The sequence below is a fragment of the Arabidopsis lyrata genome (genome assembly GCF_000004255.2).
Source record: "Arabidopsis lyrata subsp. lyrata unplaced genomic scaffold ARALYscaffold_4, whole genome shotgun sequence".
NCBI lineage: Eukaryota > Viridiplantae > Streptophyta > Magnoliopsida > Brassicales > Brassicaceae > Arabidopsis > Arabidopsis lyrata.
Window position 1 is genome coordinate 16,424,900 of NW_003302552.1, and position 23,844 is coordinate 16,448,743.

The window sequence follows — 23,844 nt, forward strand, 5'->3', positions numbered from 1 at the left end:
ACAAAAGAAGAAATCAAAGAGGCAGTTTTTGCAATAAGGGCTTCTAGTGCACCGGGTGCAGATGGGTTTACGGGTTTCTTTTTCCAGAAATATTGGGACCTGGTTGGTGGCATGGTCACTAAGGAGGTTCAATTGTTTTTTGAAACAGGTATATTTCCAAAAGAGTGGAATTATACTCAGTTGTGCCTGTTGCCAAAGAAGGAGATTTCTGAGCATATGGCAGATTTAAGGCCTATCAGCCTCTGTTCAGTCTTGTACAAGATCATTTCTAAGATTCTGGTAAGAAGATTAAAGCCGTGGCTTGCTGTCATTGTATCTCCTAATCAGTCCGCTTTTGTGTCGGAGAGACTGATTTCAGATAACATTATCATTGCACATGAGGTGGTGCATGGGCTGAGAACGCATAGAACTATCTCTACTGAGTTTATGGCAATCAAATCTGACATGTCCAAAGCATATGACAGAGTGGAGTGGTCATATTTGAGAGCTTTATTGACTGCCCTGTGTGTTCATAGTAGATGGGTTCAATGGGTCATGTTTTGTGTGTCATCTGTGACATATGCAGTGTTGATAAATGATAAGCCCTATGGGATGATTTCTCCTGGAAGAGGATTGAGACAAAGAGACCCTTTGTCTCCTTTTCTCTTTGTGCTATGTACAAAAGGACTCACTCATCTCATGAATAGGGCTCAAGCTCAAGGTCTGCTTAATGGTGTATCCTTCTCTACAAATGGACCGGCTATTCATCATCTTCTGTTCGCCGATGATAGCCTCTTTATTTGTAGAGCAGAGGAAGAGCAAGGTTTAGTCCTTAAAGAGATCCTGAAGACTTATGGAGAAGCTAGATGCCAGACTACTAACCTCCAGAAATCTTCTATTACTTTTGGGAGTGGAGTTGAGGAACAGAAGAAGAGAAGCATTCAGAATCTTTTTGGGATTTTTGATGAAGGTGGAGCAGGTACTTATCTTGGGCTGCCTAAGTGTTTCAGTGGATCCAAAGTGGAACTTTTTAGTTTCATTAAAGACAGATTAAAGACAAGGTTGAGTGGCTGGTTTGATAGGTCTCTTTCGTTAGGTGGCAAAGAAGTGTTACTAAAAGCAGTGGCCATGGCAATGTCGGTGTATTCCATGTCCTGTTTTAGATTAACCAAGACTACCATCTCTAATATCACTAGTGCAATGTCTGACTTTTGGTGGAGTTCTTTTGAACATAAGAGACAGATGCATTGGGTAAGTTGGGAGAAGATGTGTCTGTCTAAGGCTAATGGTGGTTTGGGGTTCAAGTACATGGAATGTTTCAACCATGCTCTTCTTGCAAAACATGCGTGGAAAATCTTACAAGAGCCGGAGTCTTTGTTATCTCAGGTTCTTAAGAGCCGTTATTTTCCGGAGGAAGTTCTTGATGCTGGCTTAGGGAACAGACCATCATATGCTTGGAGGAGTATTATTTGGGGAAGAGGTTTGCTGAGACAGGGTATAAGGAAACAGGTGGGGAATGGACTTTCTCTCATGGTGTGGATGAATCCATGGTTATTTGATCAAGAATGGAGGGCTCCTTATAGGAGACAGCTCCTTTTTAACCCTAGGGCTGAGGTTAAGTGATCTGATAGATGCCCCTAACAGGTGCTGGAATCTGAATACTCTTCATGATCTTTTCTTCCCAGAGGATATAGAAAGGATCCTAAAGCATAAACCAGTAGTGAATCAGAATGACTTTTGGTGTTGGGAACACAATAAGAGTGGAGAGTACTCTATCAAGTCGGGTTACTGGTTTGCTTGTAGATTAAACAAGCCGGAGCTGATCTTTGAAGCTAACTGTCTGCCGTCACTGAATGGGATTAAAGCTCATATTTGGTCCATTCTGACAGAGCCAAAACTGAAATTGTTCTTGTGGAGGGCTGCTAGTGACGCTTTACATGTGGCTCATTTATTTGCTATAAGAGGAATGGATAGAGATAATAGGTGTCAGGTTTGTGGGGATGAAATGGAATCTATCAATCATGTCCTCTTCACTTGTTCTATTGCTAGAAAGGTTTGGGCATTATCTTCCTTCCCCAACCCTCCATCAGGTTTTGACCAGGTGTCTATACATTCCAATCTCAATTACTTGTTTAAGATGAGTAAGGCTAGACACATTCCTGTGGAGATAAGGAGAAGCTTTCCATGGATCCTGTGGAGAATTTGGAAAAACCGGAAGTTGGTTTGCTTTGAAGGCAGTTGTATGTCTCTTTTGGATTCTGTTGCTTTGATCAAAGAAGAGGCTGAATTCTGGTTTCTTGCTCAGGACCAAGACAGGAGGGAGGAAGCAGAGATTGGTTGTGAAGAAAGGGAGGATAGACAACTTTGGAAACCTCCTCCAATTTCTTGGCTAAAGTGCAATATGAGTAGTTGTTGGTCAAAACACACCAATATTGGTGGCTGTGCTTGGGTGCTCAGAGATGAGAAAGGAGTGGTGATTATGCATAGTAGAAGGGCTTTTGCGAATCCGACTTGTAGGGATGATGCAAATGCTCAATGTTTGATATGGTGTATTGAAAGTATGCGAAACCATAGGCTGAACAGAGTCGTTTTTGCAATGGATTTCCCCAAGATAGTAAAGATTGTGGAGAGACCGAAAGCTTGGCCTTCCTTCAGCCATTTGTACTCGGAACTTATGGTGAGGTTGGTTTTTTTGGAAGAATGGAGATTAACCTATGAAGACCCGTCATCTAATAGAGGTGCTTTTCTCATTGCTCAAAGTGCTACTTTGGAGTTTTTTGGTCAATCTTATGTTGCCACAGGTGGTCCGGAGTGGCTTTATGAGTTGTTTGAGAATGAGAAAATGCTTGCCTCTATCCCTGATGATTATGGGGATTTGTCTCCTTATGACTACTAATTGGACTTTTAGTTTATCCCATTTTTTGGAGGTTAGTGTAAATTCCTGTAACACTAACTGTATGTCTGTGTTTTTTGGACAAGGCTTTTGTTGTAATACCCTTTATCAATATAATTCCAGATGACAAAAAAAAAAGGTGATATTATATAAGTATTATTTTCTCTATTCCTAAATCAATGATGTTTTAGTTTCACACACAAATTAAAAAAAATAATTTTTATATTTTTAATTATTATTTTGTTAGTTTAATAATACTACATTTTTACTTCTCTCTTTCCACTATTAGTAACAAACCAAAAATAATAATAATGTTTTAATAAAACATCAATTTTTGATAGAACAAGTAAAAAACCCAAAATATCAAATAATTATAAACAAAAGATTACTAATTAAGAAGCCCATACTATATAAACACAACATATATATTTATGTATTTTTTTGTCGTTTCCTGAGTATTTTTAGCTTAATAGTAACCATTAGCGTAAAAAATTTGGACAGAAATTATTGCATGAAAAAGTGAATAGACGTTAGACTAGACTACTTTTCCACCTTAATCTTCGAGCTAATCACGTTATAATAATGCGGGTGAGAAATAGAGACATATAATTAAACTAGTTTCATAGAAAACCAAAAAAAGAAAGACAGAATATATATATATATATATATATATATATATATATATATGTATCGGAGTCCGGAGGGAAGATACGTTAAGGCTCGGAAGTTATTAGTAATTCTCTTGCTGCTGCTGTTCTCCGTTGTTGTTGGTCTTCTAATAATAAGTTAACTACTAGTATTCGTACGATTTTAATAATCAATTAAGTAAATAAATAATCAAGAGGGCAAACCGGCCGCCAATATTCCCGCTGCTGTGGTAAGCCGACAAACGGACAAATTGTGTTTAGAAAACAGATCGAATTTTTATGAAATTATTCTTAATTATATTGCCATATAAATCCTTAGATCTATATTATTTGCAAAATCATGGCAACACAACGTATATTTAAAGCTTTCAAATGGGATACGTAAGTACAATAATAATAACTAACGCAATTGTTAGACAACACTAATTCGAAGCCCGTCTTCAGAATTTGTTATGCGGGAAGTCGTTGTGGTGAGCTGATATATTTTATATATATAGAAAGGCTTATCTTTATTGATAATCATAGCAAAGTATTTATACACAATGGTATTTCCTAATCTTAGATAGAATCATATCATAGAAGATATTATTGACTTATTCTTGAATATATCCTAATACCCTCCCGTAAGTTGGTAGTCCGAAATTCGAACACCAACTTGGACAATAAATACTTAGACACGGCAAGGATGGCGGTTAGGTTTAGTATTTGTAGAAGATAGAAAAACAGCGGCTTGTCAAGCGGCGGCAAAGTAGAAGAACTCACATGTCTTCGGGTCACTGAAACACTAGTAGAATTGTAGAACGTATGTCGAAGTTGATGATGAATTGCTTGAGAGTGAAGTCTTCAAGTTAAATCTTCAAATCAATATCGTGATGTAGAAGTACCATAATAGCTCATGTATCTCATAAAAATTTACGTAAGAGGTCATGAAATAACGTGTGTTTCACCAACAATAGAAGTCAACGTTGAAGCAATTGTTAGGATCAAATAGTAATTAGATAGTGTGGAAAACACGAGAAGGATATTTTTTTTTTTTAGGTTTAGAACTTTAGAAAATAGAAGAAGATAGCGGAAGCGATACCGGCTTGTGTAGCGGTGGTGGCTAGCTTAATGATTTTAGAACGAAGGCAGCGGTTGCTGAAGCCAAGCAACGGCGGCAGTAGAAAAGAAATTAGGTCACAAGAGCTTTCTGCTCTGATACCATGATATATTTTAGAAAGGCTTATCTTTATTGATAATCATAGCAAAGTATTTATACACAATGGTATTTCCTAATCTTAGATAGAATCATATCATAGAAGATATTATTGACATATTCTTGAATATATCCTAATATGAGCTTTGAGAGCTTCATTAGTCTCAAGTCAAGAATTGTTTGGTTTATGCAATGTATTATCGGAATTACCCTTCGTTTTGTAGGTTATGGGTCGAGCATTGTGTCTCTTTGTAGTTCAATATCTTTTTTTTCTTGTGTTATGTAACATTTCCGAATCTTAATCAATATCAATTCAGTGAAAAAAAAAAAAAAAGTTAGACAACACTAATCAAAACTTACTAGAAGAATACAATTAGATACTTAAAAATTGAGAAAAACACGTTATGATATAAAATAAATAAACAGACCCCGAACTAGAGTATATTTAGTCGTTGTAGACTTGTAGCCAAAGGCACCTAAAATTGGAAAATCATTGAGAATCCAACTATCTCCCTTGGAATTCTACAATATGCTTGTGATTGAAGAAAATTATTTTAGCAGATTAGTTGTTAATTTAAATATATTATTAATTCCCAAAACTGTTGACATTGTTCCCATGTCTCCTCCAATAAATTTAACATCTCTTATTAACATTACAAATTGTTTTTTCACATCAAACCAATAGATTCTGCCGGGCCATTACTCTTTACGTTTTATGTAAATTATTAAAAAAAATAAACAAACTTGAAATATGTCTAATGTCAACAGTATCTATTCGCAGTCAAAAACATAATCAGTCTTGGATATGATGTAATCAAATCATATTTAAAACCATATATGTAAACTATAATCTGAAGGAGATTTTGATTCAGAAGACAAACGTAATCATGTTTGTGTAAGTCATTAATTATTAAATATTTTTGTTGAAAACATTTGTGTTTTTTATTTTTTATTTTTAACATTGTGTTTTACTAGGGCAAAACATATGGTTAAGGACTTAAGGTCAATTAACCTACCTACCCTTGGGGAGGTCTCCCGTCAGCATCTTCACAAGATCTTTGCAGGTTTTTCTTCTGACGGTAAGAAATAAAGCCCAAAAAGACCTATTGGGCCTTATCTTCTGTGTTCTGTCAGGTGACGCGGGAACCTTATCTAGAGATCCAATAATCACACTTGACATGTCACAACAAGTAACCAAAGAGAATCCATTTCTGTGATCGCCGAAGCCAGAAGATGCTCTTGCTCTCATTCATGTGAATCTTGATTTCATTTAAACGAAACTGCAGAATTTAAAACCAGTTGAAAAAAGAAAAGCAAATTAGAACGAAGAATAATTCAAAGAAAATGGCAAGCAATGTGATGACTAATACACTGCATCAGGCCCTCAGTTCAATGGTCTTATAGTTATAGAGCCAGCAAATTGTGATATTAAATGTCTACAAAATCATTCAAATCATGACTTGGTTTAATTAATTTTCATACCACGTTAGTTTGATCGTTTCATTACGTTGATTGCCATGGTTTATACGTATACGGGTGATTTATATCTTAAATGGTTGAACTGATTTTTTTAATGGTTTTATCATATGTTGACTACTACATTAGGGCCGGCCAAACAGACAAGAACAGTCAGATGAAGCCACCGTTTTGTGACTCTTATGTTTAAGTTTAACATTAAGCTATTGTCTATAGTTACAACTTAACAATCAAATGCATTTGAGTAGAGAAAAGGGAACAATCAACTAATATACTCTTGTAATTTTTTTATTTTTTGATAAACTTAGCCATCATATTGATTCAAAATCCTAATGTGCTCATGCCGTAGGCCTACAGACGAAACCACATATTAAAATTAATATACTATTGTTATATAACAAAATTATTTGTTTACATGTCTCGAAAAAAAATACTATTGTTTCAGCTATAATTATGGAAAATTATGCTGAATAAAAGCTTAAGAAAACAGGTTCATCTCTACTGGTAGCTAGATCCAAAATTATATTAAAACAAAATTGTGTTAAGAAGTTAACGAACCCCAAAATTATAGCTAAAAATAATAACTTTGTCATCTAATTTTTTTAATCTAATTAAAAAAATCATCTAAATAATGTCACATTTAGTCACAACCAGTCAACTGTCAAACGCATATTGTTCTAAAAATGGGAGAGCGAGACTACTTTTTTATAGGTTGGATTGAATCATGTTTATTTGAAATATTCTAAACAAGTACCATCGAAAAATCTAAACCAAAACCAATTAGCTCATAGTTTTAAAATTAATTAACCACTGGGTTATTTTTACTTGTTCCAATTTAGTATAAGTCTATAAGACTACACTACTTTAACCGTCGACGGGATCAACGGAAACAAATAATGGAATAATTAACAAAACTATCAAACAATAGTGAAATCATCTTATACATATGATATATATCAAAATGTATCTATCAAGAAAAAGTACTAGTTAGGCATGAGTTTGTCAATAGTTCTCAACTTTTAGCTTAGATAAATTCACTTTTAATTTATTGTTTGTAGTGGAAAAGTTCACAATGATGATGTGGTTGGTCCAAACTCCAAACCCAAAATATCTTCACATATGTGTATGTGGACGAAAAAGCATATAGATGAACGGTGGCTGTATGTGAAAAAGGGTATTTTAGTTATATCTTTATCCTTCCGTTGGTCAGCATGTAATCTTCCTGACCGTGCTATAGAATTTAAATTGAAATTGAATTGCAACTAGCAACAATGAGATTATTATCCTGGATTCAGAATCCGATTGAGTTTGTCTTTAATTTTTTGATATGTTTAGATCCTATTTAAAAAGACAATGACATTGCTGGTGGAGATGGCGATGGCAAACAACGAACAAAAATTGGAAAAAGAACTCAAAATTCAGAGACAAGCTAAACTAAAGGTTTTCGTCATAAAATTTGATGGAATCAGTCACGTACGCTATTAGATTTAATCCAGTTTGCGATATGTTTTTTTTAAGCATGTTAGTATGTTACCATGCCATTATGTTTTTTGTTACTATATAGTTTAAATGTACATTCTTTTAGTTGACATTTTTTAAAATGTTAAACTTAGTTTTGTTATTCAAAAAGACAAAAATATCCCTGGATTCTCACCCACCACACCCACAAACGGACATTGCCAACCCCCGGGGGAGATGACAGACGAGAGAAAAGCTTTGGAACTTTATAGCATTATTATTAAAATTTCAATTATATAAAATTAAACTGCATGCAAAATCAAACTCTTATACATCTAGAGTTTCACTAGATTAACGTGTTACAACTTAGAACCAAGAAAATCTATATGGACAAAATAGATCAATCTTTGTTTCGAACATCAGCCACACGAAATACACTAATTTTTAACCTCTTCTGTATCAAGAAACTAACGATACCAGATGGTGCAGGATTAAACAAAACATTGGTGTATTTAAATTTTCATTGAACGTGAACAGCATAATTGCTTCATTGGAATACAACTTTTCAGAAATCACGTGACATGATTAATTAGGTGTTTTAGAAAATTAACAACTCCATTAATTAATTTTGTATTAATTAGGCTTTTTACTTAAAAATTGAGTTTTTTTTTCTATAACGTTTTTTAAAATTTGAAAGAAATGTTGATAATATTTATCAACAATGAATCACAAAACATAACTTTTTTCCAAACAAAACAATAAATTCAAATCCCAATTAAATAACACCAAAACAAGATTATTTTCACTATTTTTTTTAAATCAAAATTATACGATATGAAACCAAATTTTATGTACGGAAACCTTTATAATTATATATATATATATATCAATTCAATATATGTATATATATATATATATATCAATTTGTTTGTATTAGAAAATAACTATATAAGTATTTTCAAAAATAATAGAAACACTTAGTAGCTGAATACAACATTTATTTTTTGGTAATTTTTGTCAAAGGATTTTTTTGTTTTGTTTTGTTTTTGGTTTTAGGACAGAATACTACAGATGTAATCATGTAACTTGTATTTTATATTATTGGAAATAGAAAATAAAAGTGGTATAAGAGGAAAATTGTACCATATACTGTACCATTTTTGATTCTAATAAAAAAAAAATTGTTTTTAAGGAAATATGATCAAAATAGTGTGTATTATTAAATGGTTTAAATGTCTTTTCTTGAGGAAAAAAAAAGAGCTTCTGTTTCGTCCATATATTTGCATCTTGGCTTCGTAAGGGGTGACGTATCACTCTCTCTCAAATATTCTTCTTCTTCAATCTCTTTTCTTTTGGGGAATCTTCGAGCCAAAAAAAGTGAGAGAACCCACCCACTTTTTATATTTCTCATAATGAGTACATAAGATCCCTTTTGAGTTTTCGTGTTTTGCCAAATCCCCAGGTAAAGCCTCTCTCTTTCTATTTCTCTCTGTTTTTTGATGTTTCGTTCTTCTCCGTTGCAGCTTTTTCCTGGAAAGTGGGATTGCAAAATTGTGTTTTCTTACGCGATATTGTCTTAAATGCAGAGACTTTTCGTGATAATAGTTTTGGATTCGTTTCAAAGTTTTAATTTTTTCGTATGGAAAACACTTGAGCTCTCTAAATCTTGTGGTCTTGATGATTGTTCTTACTTTTATTTGCTTGTCACTGTTCTATCTTTTTTATGGATTAAATGCAATTTCCCCCCTTTTACGCGCGAATGTTTTTATTATCTTTCTCACTCTGGGTCCATTTGTTGTCACTTGAGCACATAATGATTGATTTATGACCTTTTTAGTGATACAAATTTATGATTTTTGTTGCTGTGGTTTTGGAATTAGAAGCTCATTTCAAAGTTGTTGAATTTCTTTGCAGGATAGAGAATTGGTGTGGTAGCTTGTGATGCACTGTGTCTGAGGGAAAGGAAGGGATAAAGATGGGGTTTGAGTTTTTTGAATGGTATTGTAAGCCGGTGCCTAATGGTGTTTGGACAAAACAAGTGGCTAATGCATTTGGTGCATACACGCCTTGTGCTACTGACTCTTTTGTGCTCGGTATCTCTCAACTGGTTCTGTTGGTTTTGTGTCTGTATCGTATATGGCTCACCATGAAAGATCACAAGGTGGAGAGGTTCTGCTTGAGGTCAAAACTGTATAACTATTTCCTGGCTTTGTTGGCTGCTTATGCTACTGCTGAGCCTTTGTTCAGATTGATTATGGGCATTTCAGTTCTGGATTTGGATGGACCTGGACTTCCTCCTTTTGAGGTGCTTTACTTTTTGTTCGTTTTAAACATATTCTTTATCTTTTAGTTTGTTGTGTATGTTTTGCCTTAAAGTTACTGTTGTTTGTGTGATTTCTTTGGCAGGCATTCGGATTGGGTGTCAAAGCTTTTGCTTGGGGCTCTGCAATGGTCATGATTTTTATGGAAACTAAAATTTACATCCGTGAACTCCGTTGGTATGTTAGGTTTGCTGTCATATATGCTCTTGTGGGGCATTTGGTCTTGCTAAATCTTGTTCTCTCAGTTAAGGAGTTCTATAGCAGGTTAGTAAAATCTTGTTATTCTTCGATAGCCTGGTTTAGCACGGTGAATTCATGCTTTGTTTTCATTGCAGTTATGTTCTGTATCTCTACACAAGCGAGGTGGCAGCTCAGGTTAGCTCACTTAGACCCCTTTTTCGAGTTCAGAATCCTAGAAGCATGTGCTATGTCTAAATCAGAATCCTATACAATTTGTTTTATAAGAGGGTGAATTTTGGTTTTACTTTAGGTTCTGTTTGGAATTCTCTTGTTTATGCATCTTCCCAATCTGGATCCTTACCCTGGCTACATGCCAGTGCGAAGTGAAACTATGGATGATTATGAGTATGAAGAGATTTCTGATGGACAACAAATATGCCCTGAGAAGCATGCAAATATATTTGACAGTAAGTCATTCTACATGATTTTCATTTTGTCGCTTTGCTGAAACTTTTTAATTAGCAATCAGAATTTGCAGACATCATCTCTGGCCTTTGTTCAGATTGATCATGACGATTTCGGTTTTGAAATTTCACCCAATTTCCTTCTTCCAATTTCCTTGTTTGGCCACAGAAATCTTCTTCTCATGGATGAACCCCTTGATGACTTTGGGATCTAAAAGGCCTCTAACAGAGAAGGATGTGTGGTATCTGGACACTTGGGATCAGACTGAAACTCTGTTCACGAGGTACTTCTAGTACTAATTATATCTCTTAAAATGTATGTGACTGAATTGGTTTTTTGATATTTTCTGTATCCTTTTTAGTTTTCAGCAATCCTGGGATAAGGAACTACAAAAGCCGCAACCGTGGCTGTTGAGAGCATTGAACAATAGCTTGGGAGGAAGGTATATAGATTTTCTCACCTTATTGTGCTATGTTCTCATCTCTTTTGAGTTTTGAGTATGATTGGATAGTGCTGGATTCACTGTGATGGCCTGATGGGCAGATGTTTTAGTGATCTCTTAAAAGAACCATCAGGTATCAGAATATTGCTACTAATTTAATGTTAGTTGTTCTCTTCAGAGCTTAATACATTTCCATCTTATCGTAGGCTGAATCATGCTTGCATTCTTACTATGATTAATTTAAGACATAGGGGATACAATTTTTACTGTAGATTGGTTAAGTATGTTTTTTCCTGGTTCATAACTTGCATGAGCATTATTTCGTTTGTGAATCTAATTTTTGAATTTTGTAGGTTTTGGTGGGGAGGATTTTGGAAGGTACTTTCTTCTACCTCTTTCGGGTTTTCTCTTCTATCCTTGCTTCCAGAGTCTTTCCTCTCTTTTATTCATATGACATGGTTAAAGTACAATGGTCACAGGTGCTGCGTCATGTTGGATAATCTTGATGCGTTAGGATGTCCTTTATAATTTACATGGTGTTACAGATAATTAGAAGGAACTAGTGCGTTATCATTTTTTCTTTAACTAATTCATTGTACTTAAACACATTTATGTACATTTGTATGCACAGATCGGGAATGATTGCTCACAATTTGTGGGGCCTCTTTTACTGAATCAACTCTTAAAGGTTTGTTCTTCTCCCCAATTTTTTTTTACTAGTATGTGAATTATATGAACCTAGTTGGAATAATATCCTCTACTTTCATTTCACATGGATCACAGTCGATCTCATATGTACCAAATTTTCTTGGCAGATTCAGACTCCTATTATTGTTTCAATATTCTTATCTGACATTATCTCTCATTTTGTATGTCAAACTATATGCAGTCAATGCAAGAAGATGAGCCAGCTTGGATGGGTTACATCTATGCGTTCTCTATCTTTGTTGGAGTGGTATGAAATGAAGTCCTCTCTGTCTCTGTCTATTTGTTGTTGGATGGGTTACATCTATGCACTCTCTTCCCTGAACTTGGCTAATTCTTGTTCAAAGTAGAAGTATCAACTTGTGAAAGTGACACCTGTTATATTTCTGTATGATGGGTTGATGTTTTCTCTAAACTGATTATAATAGCAACACTAGATGTCCCCTAATGCTACTTTTTGATTTTTTTGTTCTTGAGTTCTCAATATTTGTGTCTGTTAGATTGGTTCTGACTTTATGTAGTTTAGGTGATACTTTTAGGCTACAAATTCATTCAGTGATTGATGTTGATGACAACATTTCTAGGTATTTGGGGTGCTATGTGAAGCTCAATATTTCCAGAATGTCATGCGTGTTGGTTACCGACTGAGATCTGCCCTGGTAAATTTTAAGTTTCACTTTACTTTTAGTATGCTACCCTGGCGACTGGCATTCTTCCTTTGCCATATCTGTTTTTGGTGAAACTACCTGTGCAGATATGTTTGCTGATAGCCATAATTGCTAGTATCTTGTATAGGAATAAGTATATCTTGTAAACATGGTTTCTTTATCCTCTATATATGATGCAGACATAAGCCTTGTGCCAAAAATTTAGGAACATATGATGCTACTTCATATGATTGAGTATGCTGTCTTCTTTCTGGAAATATCACCTTTTTCAGATCCTTTCATTAAAGAAATAAAAATTTAGCTGTATTTCCTGATTCAGTTCATGCTTTGCTGCGTTTGTAGTGGAGTGAAATTAGCAAGTACGAATGGAAGATATTTTGAACGTAGATGATTTTTATAATTGGTCTTCCTGTTGATGACTTCTTTCTTTTTAGATTGCTGCTGTGTTCCGCAAATCGTTGAGGTTAACTAATGAAGGTCGTAGAAAGTTTCAAACTGGAAAGATAACTAACTTAATGACGACTGATGCCGAATCTCTTCAGGTGACTATCCCTTTCATATTTTCGATTTCAAGTTTGCATGTTTCTCTACATCATAGTTGCAGGTTATTCAACATCAGGATCTTGAATATTCAGTTTTGTCAGCAGCTGGTCTTGAGTGTTTACAGTTACAATTACTTTTTCTGTTTGGTAAAAGAAGTTGGATTTACTTAGAAATGGTTTCCAGCATACTGATCTACTGAATCTGTTTGCTAGGTCTAAGATTGGCTATGAATAGTGATTGCATTTTCATTTCTAGCCAGCACTTTGTTATCATCGTAGAAGTTGAATTTTCGTTTCTTCTTTTTATTTTGTTTCTTATGCCAACTTAAACTGTATCTTGTTTAATGTTTTCGTTTCAACTGTGTCTCTCTTTCTTTGTTGCCTCCGGTGTGCTACGTACTTTGTACTAAGTTTTCCATTTTCTGTGGCAGCAAATTTGCCAATCACTTCATACCATGTGGTCGGCTCCATTTCGTATAATTGTAGCACTGGTTCTCCTCTATCAGCAATTGGGTGTTGCCTCGCTCATTGGTGCATTGTTGTTGGTCCTTATGTTCCCTTTACAGGTCCATGCCTTTTAAATCTTCTCATTTTTCCGCGTAGCTTACTTTTCTCTATATTGTTCAATTGTTCATTCGTACACCTAAAGGCTACTTCTTCTTTGTCTCTGTCTCCGTCTACTGAACTTGTTCTTTGTTTTCTTGAAACAGACTGTTATTATAAGCAAAATGCAGAAGCTGACAAAGGAAGGTTTGCAGCGTACTGACAAGCGAATTGGCCTTATGAATGAGGTTTTAGCTGCAATGGATACAGTAAAGTAAGAAACTCTAGAACCAATTTTCTTTGTGAAGCATAGTTGTTAATTTGCAGGCAACTTGTACTAAACCAAAATGCTACAGGTGTTATGCTTGGGAAAACAGTTTCCAGTCCAAGGTCCAAACTGTACGTGATGATGAATTATCTTGGTTCCGGAAATCACAGCTCCTGGGAGCGGTATGACTACAGCATAGTGCTACTTTTATTTTTCCTCTTATTATTGTATATTTCTAACTCTTGCTTGGTGCCTTGTTTTGCAGTTGAATATGTTCATACTGAATAGCATTCCTGTTCTTGTGACTATTGTTTCATTTGGTGTGTTCACATTACTTGGAGGAGACCTGACCCCTGCAAGAGCGTTTACGTCGCTCTCTCTCTTTGCTGTGCTTCGTTTCCCTCTCTTCATGCTTCCAAACATTATAACTCAGGTGATTTCTTAAATATATTGTTGCAATGCTTGTGTATTAAGTAGAACTGATGGTGCTTGTAGTAACTGTCGTTTGGTTATCAAATCCATGATTTATATTTCGAATTTACATGCTGGAGGGTATCCTTGCTGGTGCCAGAAACAGCCATGCTGACTAGTTTTCACTTGTAGGTGGTAAATGCTAATGTATCCTTAAAACGTTTGGAGGAGGTCTTGGCGACAGAAGAGAGAATTCTCTTACCAAATCCTCCCATTGAACCTGGAGAGCCAGCCATCTCAATAAGAAATGGATATTTCTCTTGGGATTCTAAGGTGTCGCTTGTCTATTCTATATCATGTTCCTTCTTTCACTTTCTCTCATTACCTTTACTTATAAAAAGTAAAAATCGAGCTAACCATATGTATCTACAGGGGGATAGGCCGACATTGTCAAATATCAACTTGGATGTACCTCTTGGCAGCCTAGTTGCTGTGGTTGGTAGTACAGGCGAAGGAAAAACCTCTCTAATATCTGCTATCCTTGGTGAACTTCCTGCAACATCTGATGCAATGGTTACTCTCAGAGGATCAGTTGCTTATGTTCCACAAGTTTCATGGATCTTTAATGCAACAGTATGTTCTTCTATTCTTTGACTTTTAAGTTGGGCTGACGTTGCAAAAGAATTTCGTTATACATAATGTTAATGTAATTTTTGTCTTTTATAGTAGAACGGTATGTTTTCTCAAATGCGTCAGTTACTTCACACACTTTTAGTGGATAATTTCTTGTATTTGATTCTATACTGTTTTGAACAGAGGACTGATATGCATTTTCTTAAAAAAATTTGTAGGTACGCGAGAATATATTGTTTGGTTCTCCTTTCGACCGTGAAAAGTATGAAAGGGTCATTGATGTGACTTCACTCAAGCATGACCTAGAGCTACTACCTGTAAGTTTTGAGGAGAGCTTCGTGGACTTGATAACAAGGATTTGTCTTACCTGTTCTCTTGATTTTTAGTTTGTTTCAACCTCTTTGTCTTGCTTAATAGGGTGGTGATCTCACGGAGATTGGAGAAAGAGGTGTTAATATCAGTGGAGGACAGAAGCAGAGGGTTTCCATGGCTAGGGCCGTTTACTCAGATTCAGATGTGTACATCTTTGATGACCCGTTAAGTGCCCTTGATGCTCATGTTGGTCAACAGGTAACGACTCATTGGTTTTTTTTTTTGCGTTATCTTACTATAACACTTTTTTGTGGTCAAAAATATTGTCAATCTGATTTCTAAATTTAATTGTTTCAGGTTTTTGAAAAATGCATAAAAAGAGAATTAGCGCAGAAAACAAGGGTCCTTGTTACAAACCAGCTCCACTTCCTATCGCAAGTGGATAGAATTGTACTTGTCCATGAAGGCACAGTGAAAGAGGAAGGAACATATGAAGAGCTATCCAATAATGGCCCTTTGTTCCAGAGGTTAATGGAAAATGCGGGGAAGGTGGAAGAATATTCAGAAGAAAATGGAGAAGCTGAGGCAGATCAAGCAGTGGTACAACCAGTTGCGAATGGGAACACAAATGGTCTTCAGATGGATGGAAGTGACGATAAAAAATCCAAGGAAGGAAATAAAAAAGGAGGAAAGTCTGTCCTCATCAAGCAAGAAGAACGTGAAACTGGAGTTGTGAGTTGGAGAGTCCTGAAGAGGTAACTAGAACATTTGGCTTTTGCACTCTTACTATTTGTTTGCAATTTTCCCCATACTCAAAATATCTTTAGGTATTTCTTCTTGGTCAAAAGGTCCATTCATTTGCTAGTGTTTTACAACAAACTAGCATATTACTTATGTTTTTTGGCTGAACTATACCTTTGTGGGATATCAAAATGACTTTTCCTGGCTTACCATGTTTTCAGGTACCAGGATGCACTTGGAGGGGCATGGGTAGTGATGATGCTCCTTTTATGCTACGTCTTAACAGAAGTATTTCGGGTTACTAGCAGCACGTGGTTGAGTGAGTGGACTGATGCAGGAACTCCAAAGAGTCATGGACCCCTTTTCTACAATCTCATATATGCACTTCTCTCGTTTGGACAGGTATGAATTATGTTTTCTTGATGGATGAGTGACGATTTGATATACTCTTGACCTCATGATATAACATATATAGCTGAAACCTGATCAGCTAAAAAAGATCTTATACAATTCTACTTTTGTGATTTTACTTTGAGAATCCAAAGGTGGAGGTAGAAAAGGTTAGTAAAGAATTGATATTTGTGCTGAGATTCTTTTTCTTGCTTACAGGTTTTGGTGACATTGACCAATTCATATTGGTTGATTATGTCCAGTCTTTATGCAGCTAAGAAGTTACACGACAATATGCTTCACTCCATACTAAGGGCCCCAATGTCCTTCTTCCATACCAATCCGCTAGGACGGATAATCAATCGATTCGCAAAAGATCTGGGTGATATTGATCGAACTGTGGCTGTCTTTGTGAACATGTTTATGGGTCAAGTCTCACAGCTCCTTTCAACTGTTGTCTTGATTGGCATTGTAAGCACTTTGTCCTTGTGGGCCATCATGCCCCTCCTGGTCTTGTTTTATGGAGCGTATCTTTATTACCAGGTAAGGTAACTTCTAACTGCAGCATATAAATAGTTAAGATCAAGTAATAGAAAGCGGAAAGGAACACAGATGATTGATGCTACACATTCTGTTTTAGCCTCCATTTGTCATGTCTTCGAGTTCGTGTGGTGCTAAAGCTATCTACACTCATCTGTCAGCAAAAATCATGCACATGTGTTGTTTGTTAACCTTTTTTCTTATTGCAGAACACAGCACGTGAGGTTAAGCGTATGGATTCAATTTCAAGATCGCCTGTTTATGCACAGTTTGGAGAGGCATTGAATGGCTTATCAACTATCCGTGCTTACAAAGCATATGATCGGATGGCTGATATCAACGGAAGATCAATGGATAATAACATCAGATTCACTCTTGTCAACATGGGTGCCAATCGGTGGCTCGGAATCCGTTTAGAAACTCTGGGTGGTCTCATGATTTGGCTGACAGCATCCTTTGCTGTCATGCAGAATGGAAGAGCGGAGAACCAACAGGCATTTGCATCTACCATGGGGTTGCTTCTCAGTTATGCCTTAAATATTACCAGCTTGTTAACAGGTGTTCTGAGACTTGCGAGTTTGGCTGAGAATAGTCTAAACGCGGTTGAGCGTGTTGGCAATTATATAGAGATACCGCCAGAGGCTCCGCTTGTCATTGAGAACAACCGTCCACCTCCTGGATGGCCATCATCTGGATCCATAAAATTTGAGGATGTTGTTCTCCGTTACCGCCCTCAATTACCCCCTGTGCTTCATGGGGTTTCTTTCTTCATTCATCCAACAGATAAGGTGGGGATTGTTGGAAGGACAGGTGCTGGGAAGTCAAGCCTGTTGAATGCATTATTTAGAATTGTGGAGGTGGAAAAAGGAAGGATCTTAATCGATGAGTGTGACGTTGGAAAGTTTGGACTGATGGACCTACGTAAAGTGCTCGGAATCATTCCACAGTCACCAGTTCTTTTCTCAGGAACTGTGAGATTCAATCTTGATCCATTTGGTGAACACAATGATGCTGATCTTTGGGAATCTCTAGAGAGGGCACACTTGAAGGATACCATCCGCAGAAATCCTCTTGGTCTTGATGCTGAGGTACTTAGATACCACTTGTATCTTGAGATTCAGTTGCTGCCTATGTATCTTGAAATCTCCATTTTAAGTGGTAATAACTGATTCTCAATCTTGTTGTTGCATTCCACTTCAGGTCTCCGAGGCAGGAGAGAATTTCAGTGTGGGACAGAGGCAATTGTTGAGTCTTTCACGTGCGTTGTTACGGAGATCTAAGATACTCGTCCTTGATGAAGCAACTGCTGCTGTTGATGTTAGAACCGATGCCCTCATTCAGAAGACTATCCGAGAAGAATTCAAGTCATGCACGATGCTTATCATCGCTCACCGTCTCAATACCATCATTGACTGTGACAAAATTCTCGTGCTTGATTCTGGAAGAGTATGTACTTAATTTTTAAACTCTCTTTCAATCTCATAGACTCACACTCTGCATATTTCTCAGCTAACCTGTTCTATTCCAATTTGTCAACTCAGGTTCAAGAATTCAGTTCACCGGAGAACCTTCTTTCAAACGAAGGAAGCTCTTTCTCCAAGATGGTTCAAAGCACTGGAGCTGCAAATGCTGAGTACTTGCGTAGTTTAGTACTCGACAACAAGCGTGCCAGAGATGACTCACAACACTTGCAAGGCCAGAGGAAATGGCTGGCTTCTTCTCGCTGGGCTGCAGCCGCTCAGTTTGCTCTGGCTGTGAGTCTTACTTCGTCGCACAACGATCTTCAAAGCCTTGAAATTGAAGATGATAGCAGCATTTTGAAGAGAACAAACGATGCGGTTGTGACTCTGCGCAGTGTTCTCGAGGGAAAACACGACAAAGAGATTGCAGAGTCGCTTGAAGAACGTAATATCTCTAAAGAGGGCTGGTTGTCATCACTCTATAGAATGGTAGAAGGTAAACAAATATATGCATCTCTACAAAATCTTAATCACCACACTGAAACATTAAAGTCAAATCGTGCGACATCTTGAACGCTTGCTTTCCGCTGTCTACATTTTCAGGGCTTGCGGTGATGAGCAGATTAGCAAGGAATCGAATGCAACAACCGGATTACAATTTCGAAGGAAATACATTTGACTGGGACAATGTCGAGATGTAAATAAGTTAAGTTAAGCTAGGAATCATTGTCCTTCCTAAAGAAACATTTTCGTACCTTTAACCAAAATTATTAGTTTTGGATTCCTTAAATTCCATTTTCATAAACTTAATTTTGTTCTGCAAAGAAAATCAAACTCTGTTGTGTTCTTCGTGATAAGTAAAGTATTTACTTGAGTTTCCTTCTAACTCATAAATGGGATTCTTAAACACTCAAACACAATAATACCCTTTTTAGATTTGATGATAGAGAGGAAGGACTTGTGATGCAATTTTGGCGTTGGACAAAGTTGTAAACATGAGTTTCTCTACAGTCGTTCATATACAAAAACCTCTTCACTGAAGCACCAAGAAAGAAACAAACATCAAGAAGCAAGCTCCTGGAAACCTCAAGAAGGGAATGAGGGAGTTTCTTAGGGTTGAGACTCATCGGAATCTTGGGATGTGTCGAAAACATCTGTACCGGTTTGGCCATTCACGGATTCAAACCCATTGGCAAAGACATTAGCGAGAGCAGTCAACACCTGAAAGACATTGGGAAGGCTTGATTTGAGGTTGTCCAGTGTCATTCTCTTACTAACCTCGACCGAGTTTAAGTACTTAGCTTTCTCAATATCCACTCGTTTTCTCAAGGCTTCGATCTTGGCTTGTTTGATTGTCAACGGATGCTTAGAGCCCAAACTCGCTGAGCTTACTTCCTCTTCTTCCATTGCTAAAATTCCCTCGAGCCTTCTTTCGATCTCAGCCAGTGAAATTAGCTCTTTCTCAAGCCTCCTCTCAAGTTTATTACATTTCCTCCGCAGGTTGTATTCCTCAGCTTGTTGATGAATAACAGATTTAATTGACATCAGAAAGCTTTTAATGGCCTCCGAAGTTACCTATGCCACCCAAAACAGTTGCATTTACACGTATAAAAGACTGCTTTCATAGAGCCAAGAACCAGAAAAAAAACATATAAGCTGCAAGTTATACAAGTACCTTATCAGGAAGCTTTTCAAATACAAGATGCCATTCTTTGCAGAGCTTACGAGCAGCAACAGGCAAGCTACTTCTTTGGTTGTCTTCGTTAAAGAGGCGATCAGTAAGTTGGATCCACGTACAGAGTGTTTTCACGTATTCTCGCTGAGAATTTACTAACTTGCAAAAGCTATTGTACCAGCAAGTAACCTCGGTCTCTAGTTGATTAACCGCCTGGCGTTTGTATTCCGAACTGAGATCTATACTTGGGTAATCTGGAAGATGGTTCAGTTGCTGTGATATATGAATTTGAACTTGATGGCACTTGAGCATTGTTTTCCACATATGTGCTAGCCTGCACATATTAAGACCAAATCAATCTTTAGAAGCGATGTATGCCAAATCGCATAAAAAGGAATGCTTTTTAATGAGATGGCCAGCAAAAGAGTAATTCTGGAGTTTTTTTACCCAGAAGTTAAAGCAACTAGCTGCGGATACAGCTCATCATTGATCAAGTTAAGCATACATGAGCGTGTTGTAGTTATGGAATCTTCTAGACGCTGTATCTCGGTGTCCAAACTCTCCAAAGACAAGCGTGCCTTCTCCATTTTGCTCAAATCATAGGTTTCCCCATCTTGCTTTTGCAGTAATGCAGACTTCCTCTCATGCTCCACTTTGGCAATCTCTTTGTTCTGATCACAGGATAAAACTTAGCATTTCATTGTTGAATTTGACAATCTAATACCGAAAGAGTTGGATCAGCTAGCTCTTACTCTGACTAGCTGGTAAAGTTTCTTCTCAGCTGTGTATAGCTTCTCAAGTGTGCTGCAGTGAGCTCCAGGCCTACAGGGTTCAACAGTGCCGCTTGTTGTAGCATCTTTGCCCAACTGAAGAGACTTTGAAGACCAGCTCCATGACAATGAACTGAATACCTTTGCGGAACTGCTTCTGTTCCCTGTGAGCCACATAAGTATTATAACATGTACAACAAATTGTTCATGCTTTTGAACACAAATCAGAATCTGTGCAACATCCAAAAAGATTACAGTTGGGAAACGACAAGAATTCTCAGTCAGTTACTTACTTCTTGTTTCCTGGTACCTAAAAGGATCAACAGTATCCCTACTGTTGATGTCTACTATCACAGCTATCTCCTTCTCGCAACCCGACGCTTTTAGAAAATAATCATCCAACTCTCTGATGATTCCTTCTAAGGTCCTCCTGATCTTACAATCGGTCACACGAGTGTTCTCCAGATCTTTACCGGAGCAGCTTGTCATTGATGAGTTATCGTCCATAACTCCTCCCAGCTTAAACTTCAGACGCTGTGGCTTCTTCATGTCACTGCCACTAACAGCCTCTATTTGATGAACACTTAAATCAAGGCAAGTACCTCCTGCTTGTTGTTGCTCATCTTCTTCCTCAAACTGAGACTTCGTCTCAGCCCAATTTTCTTCTTCAGCTTGCTGAATTTGCTGCTTCTTCTTCAGCTCAATTTGTGTAACTACATTGTCACCATTTGGATGACTATGCAGCTCCAGTGACTCAAAAGGGTTCCAAATGTTCCAAGAATTCGGCAAAGGAGGCGGAGGAGTTGCACCACTTGCATCATTACCACCATCAATCTCTGCAGCACCCTCTTCCTCCTCATCAGCCAATTCGAGATTTCTCAAATCCGGGCTAAATGGAGGAGGAGGTGGAGGTGAAGGAGGTAATGTAGGAGGCGGCGAAGGAGGCAGAGGCAAACTTAAACCATAACTAGTGTTTTCAAGCTCCAAGGTCTCAGACTCAGTGAATTGCCTAAGAGTAACTCCAGTATTCCTCAAAGCTCTAAGATAAGCCAACTGTGCATCTGCAAATTCTCCCCTGAACCCTAATAACTTTTTCATTAGCCTCTTTCTCTGCCTACACACTAAAACTTTTTCTTCATTATCAATTCTTGAAGCAGCACAACCCATTTCTTTCCTTTTTTCCCTCTTTCTTTAGACTCTATCACTTAACAATCTCAAATCAAGAATCGCTAAAAACAGCTCTTTTCTTGGAAATGTAAAAACGATTCAACCCAAAGGCCTAAGCTTTATCAACTTAGAGATTCATTAGAAACAAAATTAGGCAAAAAAGGCTTGGAGAAATAGTACCAAAAGTGCTCTCTTTTTTGCTTTTGATTTGTGGCTCATCACTTGCAGAAAAAAAGTGTTCAAGGGGCATGGGATTACAGCTAACAAATGTGATTTCGAGAACATACCAACGAAGCTCGCGTATGATTTATCTTCAAAAAGGAACCGCCTTTTATCTTTCTGGAGAAAATCTTTAGCAGGAACTAGGTAAAAGACGATACTTTGATTCGCGGAAACAGCAAGTTCGAAAAAGGTCAAATATTGGTCCTTTTAGCTCAAAAACCAGTAAGAAAAACGATGCAACTAGAAAACACAAATTTGGAATGATAGTGAGAGATAATTTGTGTTTAGAATTTTTTATTAGAAAGCAAAATTGCATCAATATTTTTTATTTGATACTGACATGGAACCTGGTACAAAGAAAAAGATATTGTTGAATTTCGCTTTTTTATTTTGTTTCTTTTATTCAACGAACTTCTTTTTCCGTTGTATCAATTTTTAGAAATTAAGATTTGAAGGAAAAAAATTTGAAAGAAAAATGTTTACACTTACACCAATCCCTGTAAAAAACAATTGGTGTGTGCTTCACAGAAGATGATGATGTTGAGGAACGATTAGTATTTTTTCAAAACAAAAAAAAAAAGAAATTTATTAGAAAATTTTGAATAAATAGAGAAAACGGAAAATAAAAGACTATTGCAATTCACTGTGACAGATTCTTTTTTGAGTAATTACACTGCATACCGTAAGACTGAGAAGTATTTAAGTTAAAAGATAGATGGCAAACTTGTAAATAAGTGATCTTTTGAAAACATGACAAAAAGACAGAAATACCCCCAAAACCAAACTCTTCATTCTTTCTTCGTTTATCTTTCTTTTTATTATTTCTTTTTTTCCTTACTTTATGAAAACCCCAAACAAATGATTATTCTTAATTGTGAAACTGATTGCATATAAAATTATGATATTTTTAATTCATTAAACTCGTTGTATTTTTCTGATCAGAATGCACTCAGTAAACCTTACAAAATTCTCGGTACAAAGACGTCGCGAATTTGATGTCGTTCATGTTATCGATGGACGTATATCAGAAATGATATAGGACATCATCAAACCGGCGATGCTATCATCGACCAGTGATGGATAAACATATTTATCTCCCAATTCATTTGTTGCCACCGTCTTCCACTTATGTTGTTTCACTATACTCTCTTTTCCATCCCACCACCACCACCTCTTCCTCCACTGCTAACATATTCTCCGCTCACATCACCATCACTACCTTCTTCACTAAGATACAATCCACCACAATGTCCTATTTACTTCACTCATCCTCCACATCCACCATAGTCCCCACCCCTCGTCCTCGCCAACAAACTCTCTCTCCCTTTCACTACCACTATCTCATATATCAATATATCGTGATATATATTTAAAATTTTTGATATTTATTTATTTATCACGATATTTTAACATATATCATAATATATATTGCGATACCATGATATATGTTATGATATATATTGATATATCATGATATCTGTTGCTATATCATGATATATATGTTGATATATCATGATATATATGTTGATATATCATGATATATATGTTGATATATCATACGTAAACAACATTACTTAACTATTACGATGTAAGATATATATCCATGTATCCGATAAAAAATAAGATATCACGATACATAATTGCATAGCAGAATATACTATCGATGCAGACATTTAATAAATGGTGGCCCACTACAGATTCCATGTCGCATCTGTTTCCTATGAAATCATATCCCTTATAT

General features: G+C 36.6%; 2 protein-coding genes across 2 annotated transcripts; one reads left to right on the top strand and one right to left on the bottom strand.

Annotated features, from left to right (window-relative positions):
• Positions 1-8,859: 8,859 nt before the first annotated feature.
• Positions 8,860-19,155, top strand: LOC9317417 (ABC transporter C family member 2). The gene is made up of 27 exons (XM_021029946.1): positions 8,860-9,110; positions 9,563-9,953; positions 10,055-10,233; positions 10,305-10,344; positions 10,460-10,616; positions 10,783-10,897; positions 10,976-11,056; positions 11,410-11,434; positions 11,688-11,744; positions 11,946-12,011; positions 12,346-12,420; positions 12,864-12,971; positions 13,403-13,537; positions 13,682-13,788; positions 13,871-13,964; positions 14,048-14,215; positions 14,386-14,526; positions 14,626-14,826; positions 15,045-15,143; positions 15,244-15,396; positions 15,496-15,893; positions 16,101-16,281; positions 16,489-16,812; positions 17,019-17,897; positions 18,010-18,255; positions 18,351-18,765; positions 18,873-19,155. The coding sequence occupies exons 2-27, from the start codon at positions 9,624-9,626 to the stop codon at positions 18,968-18,970; spliced, it is 4,872 nt and encodes a 1,623-aa protein (XP_020885605.1). The 5' UTR covers positions 8,860-9,110; positions 9,563-9,623; the 3' UTR covers positions 18,971-19,155.
• A 50-nt stretch (positions 19,156-19,205) lies between these two features.
• Positions 19,206-22,432, bottom strand: LOC9315577. Its single transcript, XM_002881304.2, has 5 exons — positions 21,008-22,432; positions 20,697-20,878; positions 20,392-20,615; positions 19,945-20,278; positions 19,206-19,844 (listed from the first exon to the last, which is right to left on the bottom strand). The coding sequence occupies exons 1-5, from the start codon at positions 21,879-21,881 to the stop codon at positions 19,380-19,382; spliced, it is 2,079 nt and encodes a 692-aa protein (XP_002881350.1). The 5' UTR covers positions 21,882-22,432; the 3' UTR covers positions 19,206-19,379.
• Positions 22,433-23,844: the final 1,412 nt, after the last annotated feature.

Bases quoted from the DNA above. Each gene is read 5' to 3' on its own strand.
- LOC9315577 (XM_002881304.2), bottom strand. From the start codon at position 21,881: ATGGGTTGTGCTGCTTCAAGAATTGATAATGAAGAAAAAGTTTTAGTG. The intron at 20,616-20,696 runs GTAAGAGCTAGC...TCCTGTGATCAG, and splicing joins AACTTTACCAGCTAGTCAGA to AACAAAGAGATTGCCAAAGT. The intron at 19,845-19,944 runs GTACTTGTATAA...TGGGTGGCATAG, and splicing joins TTGAAAAGCTTCCTGATAAG to GTAACTTCGGAGGCCATTAA.
- LOC9317417 (XM_021029946.1), top strand. From the start codon at position 9,624: ATGGGGTTTGAGTTTTTTGAATGGTATTGTAAGCCGGTGCCTAATGGT. The intron at 12,421-12,863 runs GTAAATTTTAAG...CTTTCTTTTTAG, and splicing joins ACCGACTGAGATCTGCCCTG to ATTGCTGCTGTGTTCCGCAA. The intron at 15,397-15,495 runs GTAACGACTCAT...TAATTGTTTCAG, and splicing joins ATGCTCATGTTGGTCAACAG to GTTTTTGAAAAATGCATAAA.